Consider the following 12289-nt stretch of genomic DNA (forward strand, 5'->3'; position numbering starts at 1 on the left):
CTTTTTTAAATATGCTTGGATTGCTATATACTTTCCTCTTAAGACTGCTTTTGCTGCGTCCCACAGAAGTTGGGGCTTAGTGTTGTTGTCATTTGTTTCCATATATTGCTGGATCTCCATTTTGATTTGGTCATTGATCCATTGATTATTTAGGAGCGTGTTGTTAAGCCTCCATGTGTTTGTGAGCCTCTTTGCTTTCTTTGTACAGTTTATTTCTAGTTTTATGCCTTTGTGGTCTGAAAAGTTGGTTGGTAGGATTTCAATTTTTTGGAATTTTCTGAGGCTCTTTTTGTGGCCTAGTATGTGGTCTATTCTGGAGAATGTTCCATGTGCACTTGAGAAGAATGTATATCCCGCTGCTTTTGGATGTAGAGTTCTATAGATGTCTATTAGGTCCATCTGCTCTACTGTGTTGTTCAGTGCTTCCGTGTCCTTACTTATTTTCTGCCCAGTGGATCTATCCTTTGGGGTGAGTGGTGTGTTGAAGTCTCCTAGAATGAATGCATTGCAGTCTATATCCCCCTTTAGCTCTGTTAGTATTTGTTTCACATATGCTGGTCCTCCTGTGTTGGGTGCATATATATTTAGAATGGTTATATCCTCTTGTTTGACTGAGCCCTTTATCATTATGTAGTGTCCTTCTTTATCTCTTGTTACTTTCTTTGTTTTGAAGTCTATTTTGTCTGATATTAGTACTGCAACCCCTGCTTTCTTCTCACTGTTGTTTGCTTGAAATATGTTTTTCCATCCCTTGACTTTTAGTCTGTACATGTCTTTGGGTTTGAGGTGAGTTTCTTGTAAGCAGCATATAGATGGGTCTTGCTTTTTTATCCATTCTGTTACTCTGTGTCTTTTGATTGGTGCATTCAACCCATTAACATTTAAGGTGACTATTGAAAGATATGTACTTATTGCCATTGCAGGCTTTAAATTCGTGGTTACCAAAGGTTCAAGGTTAGCCTCTTTAGTATCTTACTGCCTAACTTAGCTCGCTTATTGAGCTGTTATATACACTGTCTGGAGATTCTTTTCTTCTCTCCCTTCTTGTTCCTCCTCCTCGATTCTTCATATGTTGGGTGTTTTGTGCTGTGCTCCTTCTAGGAGTGCTCCCATCTAGAGCAGTCCATGTAAGATGTTCTGTAGAGGTGGTTTGTGGAAAGCAAATTCCCTCAGCTTTTGTTTGTCTGGGAATTGTTTAATCCCACCGTCATATTTGAATAATAGTCGTGCTGGATACAGTATCCTTGGTTCAAGGCCCTTCTGTTTCATTGTATTAAATATATCATGCCATTCTCTTCTGGCCTGTAGGGTTTCTGTTGAGAAATCTGACGTTAGCCTGATGGGTTTCCCTTTATAGGTGACCTTTTTCTCTCTAGCTGCCTTTAACACTCTTTCCTTGTCCTTGATCTTTACCATTTTAATTATTATGTGTCTTGGTGTTGCCCTTCTTGGATCCTTTCTGTTGGGGGTTCTGTGTATTTCCGTGGTCTGTTTGATTACTTCCTCCCCCAGTGTGGGGAAGTTTTCAGCAATTATTTCTTCTAAGATACTTTCCATCTCTTTTCCTCTCTCTTCTTCTTCTGGGACCCCTATAATACGGATATTGTTCCTTTTAGATTGGTCACACAGTTCTCTTAATATTGTTTCATTCCTGGAGATCCTTTTGTCTCTCTCTATGTCAGCTTCCATGCGTTCCTGTTCTCTGATTTCAATTCCATCAATGGCCTCTTGCATTCTATCCATTCTGCTTATAAACCCTTCCAGAGTTTGTTTCATTTCTGCGATCTCCTTTCTGGCATCTGTGATCTCTTTCCGGACTTCATCCCATTTTTCTTGCGTATTTCTCTGCATCTCTGTCAGCATGTTTATGATTCTTATTTTGAATTCTTTGTCAGGAAGACTGGTTAGGTCTGTCTCCTTCTCTGGTGTTGTCTCTGTGATCTTTGTCTGCCTGTAGCTTTGCCTTTTCATGGTGATAGGAATAGTTTGCAGAACTGGGACGAGTGACGGCTGGAAGGACTTCCCTTCTTGTTGGTTTGTGGCCCTCCTCTCCTGGGAGAACAGCGGCCTCTAGTGGCTTGTGCTGCGCAGCTGCGCGCAGACAGGGCTTCTGCTTCCTGCCCGGCTGCTATGGAGTTAATCTCCGCTGTTGCTGTGGGCGTGGCCTGGCTCGGGCAGCTGCTCCAAAGTGGTGGAGTCGCGTTAGAGCAGGAGCTGCTGGGAGGCTATTTATCTCCGTAAGGGGCCTCCCTGCTCCCTGCAGCCCAGGGGTTAGGGTGCCCAGAGATCCCGGATTCCCTACCTCTGGATTAAGTGACCCGCCCTGCCCCTTTAAGACTTCCAAAAAGCACCCGCCAAAACAAAACAACGACCACAAAAAAAAACAAGAAAAAAAATTTTTTTAATTAAAAAAAAAAATTTTTTTTAATTAAAAAAAAAGGTGGTTGTTCGTTTTTCTTTATTCTCCGGTGCCAGCCTCAGGCCTCTGCTCACCGGTCTTTCTGCCCTGTTTCCCTAGTATTGGGGTCCCTGTCCCTTTAAGACTTCCAAAAAGCACTCGCCAAAACAAAGCAGCAAAAAAGCAAAAAAAAAAAAAAAAAAAAAATGGTCGCGCGCTTTTCTTATGCCCTCTGTCGCCCAGCCTCCAGTGCCTGCTCACTGTTCTTGCTGCCCTGTTTTCCCAGTATCGAGGGCCCTGCACTCTGGCCCGGATGGCTGGGGCTGGGTGTTCGGCAGTCCTGGGCTCCGTCTCCCTCCCGCTCTGCCTGCTCTTCTCCTGCCGGGAGCTGGGGGGAGGGGCGCTCGGCTCCCGCGGGGCCGGGGCTTGTATCTTACCCCCTTCGCGAGGCGCTGGGTTCTCTCAGGTGCGGATGTGGTCTGGATATTGTCCTGTGTCCTCTGATCTTTATTCTAGGAAGGGTTGTCTTTGTTATATTTTCATAGATATATGTTGTTTTGGGAGGAGATTTCCGCTGCTCTACTCACGCCGCCATCTTCCGCCCCTCTCCTATGTAAATTTTTTTGCTTAAAAAGTATTATTTTATTTGTATTCATGTTGTCTGAAAAAAATGGCTGTACTATCATGTTTACATACATACCAATATTAGAAATAGTTCATTAATGAATCACACCTAAATTTGATAAAGAATGAACATGTAATAGCAGCAGACTCAGAGACTCCAAGAAGGGACTGGTGGTTCCCAAAGGGGAGAGGTGGGGGACAGCGGGTGGGGAGGGAGGGGAAGGGGACTGAGGGGTATTATGTTTAGTACACATGGTGTGGGGGTCACAGGGAGAACAGTGTAGCACAGAGAAGGCACATAGTGGATCTGTGGCATCTTGCTGCACTGGTGGACAGTGACTGCATCGGGGTCTGGGTGGGGACTTGATAATATGGGTAAATGTAGTAACCACATTGTTTTGTGTGAAACCTTCATAAAAGTATATATCAATAATACCTTAATAAAAAAGTAAAAAAAAAAAATAAACATGTAAACATGGTTTGGTTATAAACAGCAGAGTGGGGACACAGAGCATTGGCTGTAATTGGTATTTGGGGTAAAGAGTAGTACCCTTTGAGAAGAATCAGAATAATTAGTAATATTCATCCATACTGCAAAATGATACACACACAAGAAATTCAATGACGGTACTATTTTTTTCTAGACTAGACGATTTTATTCTCAACCATTGTTCTGTCCCACATTCAATGCACAGACACAGAATTTAATGTGAAGACCCTTTTCTTCATGATGGGACACAGTGAGAAGTGCTGCACTGTGCAGGCCCGGGGGTATTATATGGCAGGGAGCCCTCGATGGCCTAAGTGGGTCAACGAACTGCTTTGGTTCTGAGCTGCTGAACAGAATCTCAACCATATTTGGTGACTGAGCTAACTGCACGGGAACTGATACACTGAGCCATATTTCTCTGGTAGCCTCACATGTCACAAAATAGAAAAAACACCGAAGAAATATTATAATTTGGTCAGAAATCCTGTCTGTAGACTCCTACTTCAGAATAAGGTGGAAAAAGGGGCCCTTTCCTGAGTACCGGGGTACAGGCATTATGAAGACTGCTAGGTTGATATTGTGTCTGGTGTAAGGCAGAGAAAGTACATTTTGAAACCACTGTCAGATTAAGAAACTTCCACAACTGGTCTCAATGCTTCAAAAATGGAGCAGGTTCCTCTTCTAGGCTGACAGTTAGTGCTGGGTTGACATTGCTGTGAAAATAGAAACTCGGTGCCAAAGGCAGATGATTAAAAATGTTTTAATTTTCATTTATTGTCTCTGGTTTTATTGATATATAATTGACATACAAAACTGTGTAAGCTTAGGATGTACAGCATAATGACTTGACATACATATATCATGAACTATTTACCACCATAAATTTAGTGAACATCCATCACCTCATACAGTTACAAAATTGTTTTTTTCCCTATAATGAGAACTTTTAGAATCTACCTTCTCAGCAAGTTTCAAAGATACCATACAGCACTGTGAACCGTAGTCATCCCTAGTACTTATTTATCTCATAACTGGAAGTTTGTACCTTTTGGCAGCCTTTCTCCAATTCCCCCTCCCCTTCCCACCCCCACCCCTGGTAACCACAAGTCTCATCTGTTTTTCTATGAATTTGTTTTTTTAGATGGCACATATAAGTGAGATCATACAGTATTTGTCTTCCTCATCTAACTGATTTCACTTAGCGTCATGCCCTGGAATTCCATCCATGCTGTTGTAAATGGCAGGATTTCCTTTTTCCTTTTGTGGGGAATAATATTCCATGATATATGTACATGTATACACACACATCCCATTTTCATATATATGCATATCACATTTTCTTTACCCATTCAAGGGCCAAGGGATGCTCGGGTTGTTTCCACGTCTTGCCTGTTGTGAATAATGCTGCTACGGACGTGGGGGTACAGATAGCTCTTCGACATAGTGATTTTGTTTCCAAAGGCAAATGATTAAGTGGGACCACCTGGTAGGCACTAAGGTGAAAGGTAATACTTTCATTTTTTGAAAGATTACTCAGCTGTAAAAAAGAAGGAAATCTTGCCACTTTCTAAGACCCATAAATGCTGAGAACAGAGGGTTGCTTGCAATAGGGGAGGAGGGCAGGGGATGGGCGAAGTAGGTGAAGGGGATAAAGAGGTACAAACTTGAAATTATAAAAAGTAAATCAGTCATAGGAATGGAAGTACAGCAGAGAGGATATAACCAATACTACTGTGAAATCTTGGTGTGGTAATGGGGTATGTACACTTCCTGCGGTAAGCATTTAGTAGCGTGTTTGATGATCAAGTCACTACGTTGTGCGTTTAAAATCAATATAGGATTATATATCAACTGTATTCCAATAAAAAAGGAAAAAAAAAAAAGGAAAGAAAGGCTGAGTCTGCTCTTTGGTCTGTTGGAAGGGCAAATGCAGGTGAGAACCCCTGTGTCCAAGCCTCCTCTGGAGCATTTTCCTTGGCCATTTTAATAGCAGGCACTTTGTCTGCCTCTGACAATAGCATGGAGCCCTTTGACACCCTTTAGTTAAAAAGTGGTGATTTTTAATGCCACCTTAGGAATTGTTTTAGGTCCCCCAGGCACCTTGGTATGTCTCCTCCCCCTCGATCTAGGCAGAAACTCAGGACCTGGCAAACCATTTGTATTATTTAGTCTTCCACCCAGATCATGGCTGTAGTAAAGCCCGTGTCCCGAGGGATCAATCTCCACGCCTGGGTTTCTGCTTCTGGGGCTGCTGGCTTCTCTCTGTGTCACTTGGGGACAGCTTCAAAGACAGTTTCTCAACAAGCTGCTGTCGCATAATTCATGACTTTGTCTCCAATACCTTTTTAAAAATATCATTTTCTCACTTTCTGTTCATGGTGTCCAGAAATGCAGTTGATTTTTTTAAATGCTGATTTAAAAAAATCCAGCAGCTGGCTAAACTCTTATTAATTCTGGTAGTATAAATGGGGGATTTTTTTTATATGGATACATCATCCGAGAATAATAATAGTTCTTCCACCCCCAAAGTCCTTCAGTGTTTTATTTCTTTCTCTCTTTTTTTAAAATACTTTCTGTGTTCTTGGCCTCTAAGTCATTGTTAAATGGAAATGATGATCATCGTCGCCCTGTCTTATTCTTGATCGTAAAGGGTATGCTTTCAAAAGTGACCACTCAAAGTAGTGTTTGCAGTAGGGTTCTGTTTAATTTTTTTGTCCAGGTCGTTTCCCTCTCTATTCCTAGTTTGCAAATGTCAAGTTTTATTAGCTTTGTTGAGAGGCTCCTAGTTTTCCCTTTAATTGGTTAAGATGGTGAATTTACATTCATTGATTTGTCTATCATTAACACAACTTTGCATTCCTGAGATGAAAGCGAGCGTGGCCATGGTTACGGTGCCGTTTTATACACATTGCTGCGTTCTGTTTGCTGGCATTTTGTGTGGGTCTTCCCTGTGTCTCTCGGTGACTGAAATTGGTCTGTCATTTTCCTGCTTTGCAATATCCTTGTCATGCTTTGCCAGAAGATTTTCTGGCCCCATAAAACAAGTTGAGTCATATTCCTTATTTTCCTTTTCTCTGGAATAGTTTATATCAGATTAGAATGATTTGTTTCCTTAATGTTTCATAGAAAGTGCTAACACTGGCTGGGCCGTGATGCTTTCCTTGTGCAAAGACTTTTAAAAACTACTGGTGTACAATTCTTTGAATATTCATAGGAGTATTTAGCCTTTATTTCTTCTTGGGTCAGTTTTGATGGGATTTTGTTGGGATATTTTTCTGGGACTTTGTCCATTTCCTCTAAGGGTTCAGATGTGTTGTCTTAAAGTGGTTCACAACATTCTCTTATATGTTTAATCTTTGTTATGTGGGATCACCATCCCCTTTCATTCTTAACACCGATCATGTTTGCCTTCTCTCCTTTTCCTTGATCAGTTTTACAGGAAGTCTAATTTTACTTGACACAAAAAGCCAAATCTGGTTTCTTTGGTCCTCTTTATTACCGTTTTCAATTTCAATTGATTTCTGCTCCCCTTGCTTATGCTTTCTTTAGAGGTGTTCTGTTCTTTTTTCCTAATGTTTTTCTAAGTATTTAGCTCCTTCATCTCCAGCCTTTTTTCCTGATATAAGCACTTACTCTGTAACTGTCTGCTTCATTGCCCCCCACGGGCTTCCCTGGTCATTCCTAGGCACTATCCTGCCACCCTGTTTGTTTCGAAGAATTGAACTTCAAGTAGCTCATGTTAGGAGTCTGTGCTGTTTGTGGTTGCCAGAGTATCAGGACGTGAGTGAACCTGGAGGGGACTCAACGAAACGTAAGACCACTCTAGTCCTCAGGCCCAAATAAGACTGACCATTTAGAAGGACCGAGTAATAGCTCTCATTATTATAGATGTGATGCATGGTATAAACGTTTCAGATAAGGGAAAGGGAAAATAGAATTACCTATGATCTTGCCACTGAATGATAACCACCGGAGTGTGTGTGAGCACCTGTCTGTGCAATTTTCTTTCTTACAGAACTAGGACCATGTTGCACGTGCCATTTTGGAACATATTCTTACCCGAGCAACATATTACAAACAACTTTTCAAGTCAATAAGTTTGAAAGGACAGGAATTTTAAGGCCAGTTTTATGTTCTGTCTCTTGTTTTTGAGAACTTGCCCATCTGCACATGAAAATCTGTTCACAGGTACTTACTTATGTTTCCTGTTTAGACATAGCTCAACTAAATTTTTTGGTTCTCTTTGGCAAACAGACTGCTTTTAAACTGGATGCAGCTGGATCATGACCTTTGGTTATTTTATGAGTGAGTGCAAAGAGGAAAATCATGTTTTTGGTGCCAGGGCACTAAGGCAGTAACTTGACTCTTACCATTCTGTGTAGTTCTCCAATAACACCTGTGACTGACAGGCTGAATGCATCAGCCTGGCAGGAGATGGCGATAAGGCGGGTAGGGCGACGCTTCTGTGCAAGGCCCTCTTTTTAGGCAACCATGGAAATGGGATGTTCACATCCATGAGATGAGACCTCCGATGCTTAGGGCCAGATGTGGAGGGAAAAAAGGCTGTAGAAATGAGTTTCCAGCTTTGTACTTAACGAGGCTAATTAGAAGAGCATAATGCTGGCTAAACGGAGTACAGAGAATCTGAGTGTTTCGAAATGGTTCCATATTTTGAGAGGTGTTTGAGCCCTGGCTGGATGCATTTTGAGCTTGCTCGGCATAGCATGCATTTGTGGCTACTATTTTGGGCATCTGCACATCCCCGGTTTATTACAGGAGACGTTTGTGACACCCTGTGTCCTCCAGGGCAGCTCAAAGCATGCTGCTGGGAGAGACTGCTGCTTCCTCCAGCCCTGCCTTCCTGCACGGAGGGGCAGCTCTGTTCCGCCGCTTCTTAGGTTTGCAAAAGATGTGGCCTGTGGAGGTGTGGACAGAGGTTCTAGAAATATCTGCCTCCCACCCTTTTCCTGTGGGACTATAACTAGTAACCGATGAGGTTCCCGCTCTGATGCTGGGGGCTGCCCCTGGTATCTTGTCTTTGGAACAGAGGGCATTTAGTGGCTGTCTGCAGCAAGAGGCCCCTGGAGGCTAGGCTGGCAGTAGGAAAAAATGGACTTGGCTGCTTGTCCTAGACTGAGGCTGGGGGCTCAATGTCCCAGTGGACACCCTGTGGCAATTGTGAAGCATACTCAGGGGGCCTGGGACGGCCCTTCTGCCCACCTCATGCCTCTTCATCTGTAGAGGATGAGGCTCAAAGCTGTTAGGACATTGGCATGTGGATGGCTGGGTATCATGTGCTCCTGAGGCCAGGAAGGAAGCAGAGGGGACCTGGTGACCTGCAGGCTTCCCCGAGGATACTGGGTATCCTACATGGACCCGAAGCAGCACTGGGGGGTCATCCCCATATGAGCTTGCACAGAGCCCTCCCAGCCCTCTTCCTTTGCAGAATGCTGAGTTTATTTGTTAAAAATGGGCATCTCACGAGGCATTTTTGTTTCTTTGAAAAACAGTATTGGCAATCTGGGGTAGTTTTCAGCTAGGATATCATGCACCTTAAAACGATTTGAGTTTTATGTCTATGAAGAGGGAGCCCATGTGAATAGGAATTTGTGATGCAGTGAAAATGTATTACTGAGTGAATCCCACTTATTCAGCTTCCTGCCCCCCAAGCCTCACAGAGTTTATAGCGCCGCCTGAGAATCAGGCAAAAAAAAAAAAGAGAAAAAGAAAAGGGAAACAGCACAAGCCCCCCTAACTAGAAATGCTTTTGCAAAAGTCAGCCACGTTTTTTTGTTGTTCTTTACCGTGTCTGGTGTCCTGGGATGCGAGAGGAGAGGTGGGACTGCTGAGGGCCGCCCCACACATGGGGTGTCCTCCTCACACACACTCACAGACGGGGCGTCGCTGCATCCCTCGACTTCCCTGCCATGTATTCCTGCAAGTCCTGTGCCATCTTCGTGAGGCGTGCTCGCCTGCCGCACAGAGGTCAGCTGCCAGGGTGCTGGACGGGTGCTTCCCCGTTGAGGGCTTTTGTCTGCCGACAGAGGACACATGGGCAAGGCCAGGTTGGCACGTGTCCCTCCCCTTCCCTGGTTTGGTGATAACCCAGCATCGTGGTGCGGGCAGTTGGACATGTGAAAGGAGTAAGCATGCCTTTTCTTCTCACGGAGCTTCCTGGGAGGGTGGGACCAGTCGGCATTGACCCTCTGGCTTATCTTCATTGTGAAGCAGGACTGTCGTTAACAGTCTGGCTGTTCTGGGGAGAGAAAGAGGTGGAGAGAGTCTTCTTAGAGTCTCTTCCCTTTGCCCTCGGCATGTGTCTAGCTCGTGAGCCTGCTAATCTGGTCATTATGAGTGCAAGGTGGGCAGATCTGGCTCCGTCTCCCAGGGGCTTGTGCAGAGATGGGGAGGCAGCCTAGAGCAGTGACGCTTACAAGACGGCGTGAGACCACAGGGAGGAGAGAACTGGGGGCTGTGGGCAGCCAGCAAGGCACCTCTCCTGGGCAGGAAGCTCTTCCCAGAAGAGGGGAAGCTGATGGAGGGTTTGGAAGGGCCAGGAAGTGCCCCAAAGTGGATTAGCAGGCGGGCGGCTGAGGGCATTGCAGGAGAAGGAATAGCGGGGCCGTGTGTGTGGTCTAAAGCAGTGCAGAGATGACCGGTGAGCAGCAGCTGTGAACCTCTGCACCCCCGGAGTGACCCCTGCAGCTTCATGGCCTCAGGGAGGCAGGGATAATACCTGAGGTGATGGGGCCTTGACAGCCAGCCTCCCCACCCTGGTCTCTGCAGCTATGCTGACCTCAGGGGGTGGTTCCCAGGTGCCCTGAGTGAGTGCTCCCCCTGGAGGTGTGCGGAAGAGCTGCTGTTTCCCTCGCCCTGTAGCAGCCCTGGAGGTTTAGCTCTGCTGCAGAAGGCAGCCCAGGAATGTGCCCTGCCTGTGACGCATGGTGGGGCTCCCTCCGACTGCCCTGTTTACCTCCACCTGCACGAGTTTCCTCGTGGGTGAGGAATTGTCACAGGCACAGGGGGTGTGAATAGCTGCAGGGGTGGGGGTGGGGTGGGGTGCAGGCAGGGAACCTGCAGAGGTCCCCTGGGAGGCTTTTGGGGTGTCACCAGATCATTACTGTTGGGGCGCCCATGAGGGTGAATTTCCAGCCGGTGTGTTGGCGGTGTATGAAGTGTACACCCCCACGAGCTCCGATGGCTGAGGTAGTTTTTAAGCTTTCTTTGGCTAATTGTACAGATATCTCTTGCACCCCCTGTGGTGTCTGATACCGTGCCTGGCATTGGTGTGTGCAGGAGAGCAAGCTCGGATCCCAGTCTTGCCTGCAGGGAGCTCCCAGCCTAAGCCAGAGACAGATGTGAGTCAGATAATAACTACATAAGCCAGGGGTCAGTGAACTGTGGCCTGTGGGCCAAATATGGCTATTGCTCCTTTTTGTGTGGCTCACAAACCAAGAGTGATTTTTACATTTTTAATGGTTGAAAAAAGAATGAAAAGAAGGCTAACATTTCGTGGTATGTGAAAATTATATGCGATTCAGATCTCAGTGTCTGTAAGTCAAGTTTTATTGGGGTACAGCCACACTCAGGCATGCCCATACTCCCCTGGCTGCTTTTGCCCCACGGTGGCAGGCCTGGGTAGTCGCCACAGAGATCGTAGGACCCGTGAAGTCAAAAATATTTGTTTCTGGACTTTCACAGAACAATTTGGCTGAGCCTGGGTGTGAACACCTATCGAAGTGCTAGGAAGGAGGGGTACAGGGAGAAAAGAGAGGGTATGTGTGGGGAGCTGGGAAATGATCCTGAGCTGGAAGCTGAGGAGAGGGAAGAAGTTGCCTGGAGGAGTGGAATACACGTTCGAGACAGCACGTCCTAAGGTCCTGTGGTTGGGGAGTGTGGCCTGCAGGATGGAGGCTGTTAGGGAAGCATCAGAGTGAATGCAGGGCTCTTCCAGAGGGCTGACTCATTCTTCCTTTTCTTGTAGGTAAAACTGTGTTTTCCAGCACATTGGCGTCCGATGGGAAGGTGGTCAGCTGCAGCCTGGGGTGTGGAGGAGGATCTGGAAGCTGTCTCGTCCGCGGTGTCGAAACCAAAGTGAACATTATTTGTGGAATGCTGGCACAGCTGTGTGTGTTGAACATCTGCTCAGAATGTCACCACAGAAGAGTCGCCTCTACCAACCTCTGGGTGCCTCTCTGAAATGTCACCCCTTCTTCCTCCTCAAGAGAGTTCCGCCTTGCTTAGGGGCAAAGGGTAGAAATATGTTGACTTTAGAAATTTTGCTAAGGCAAATGTTGACAAAAGTAAAGAGATCAGAAGTTATCAAGAACCTAAAAAAAGCCTGTGGGATATTCAGCCTATGTTTTTGTAATGTCTGATATTCTGCTCTTCTGGATCTAAGACCTTCTAGACATTGGACCCTGCCGTGGTCTTTTGGGCGTGGTCAGGTTCTGGCCTTATGTGGGCGATCGTTGCGTCCAGGTTCAGAGTGAAAGTGCGTACGGCTGGCCGGACCCCAGCAGAAGTGTACACACGCCTGCGGCGCCTTTTCCTTCCTTTTCAAAAAAAACAGGTTCAACAGAATTAGGCCTGGCTTGTTCACAGAGAATTTTGAATATCAGGGAAAAACCTGTACGTATGTGCACACACACACGTATGCTTGTGTATATGTGTGTGTGTGTGTGTGTGTGTGTGTGTGTACGTGTGTGCATATTCACTTAAAATGAATTCTCTTTCTCTGAAGTTTGGAAAAGGACCAGGCAGCCTTTGGTTAGTCC

The 12289-nt window shown here is 45.5% G+C and overlaps 1 protein-coding gene across 1 annotated transcript in view; it reads left to right on the top strand.

Moving 5' to 3' along the window:
• FAM174B (family with sequence similarity 174 member B) overlaps positions 1 to 11930 on the top strand; it is a 35812-nt gene extending 23882 nt beyond the window's left edge. Inside the window, exon 3 of the mRNA XM_036931815.2 lies at positions 11497 to 11930. Coding sequence (XP_036787710.1) covers positions 11497 to 11500 — 4 coding nt within the window. The 3' untranslated portion in view covers positions 11501 to 11930. The remainder of the gene's footprint in view (positions 1 to 11496) is intronic.
• The last annotated feature ends 359 nt before the right edge of the window (positions 11931 to 12289 follow it).

This window comes from Manis pentadactyla, chromosome 18 (genome assembly GCF_030020395.1).
Source record: "Manis pentadactyla isolate mManPen7 chromosome 18, mManPen7.hap1, whole genome shotgun sequence".
Lineage (NCBI taxonomy): Eukaryota > Metazoa > Chordata > Mammalia > Pholidota > Manidae > Manis > Manis pentadactyla.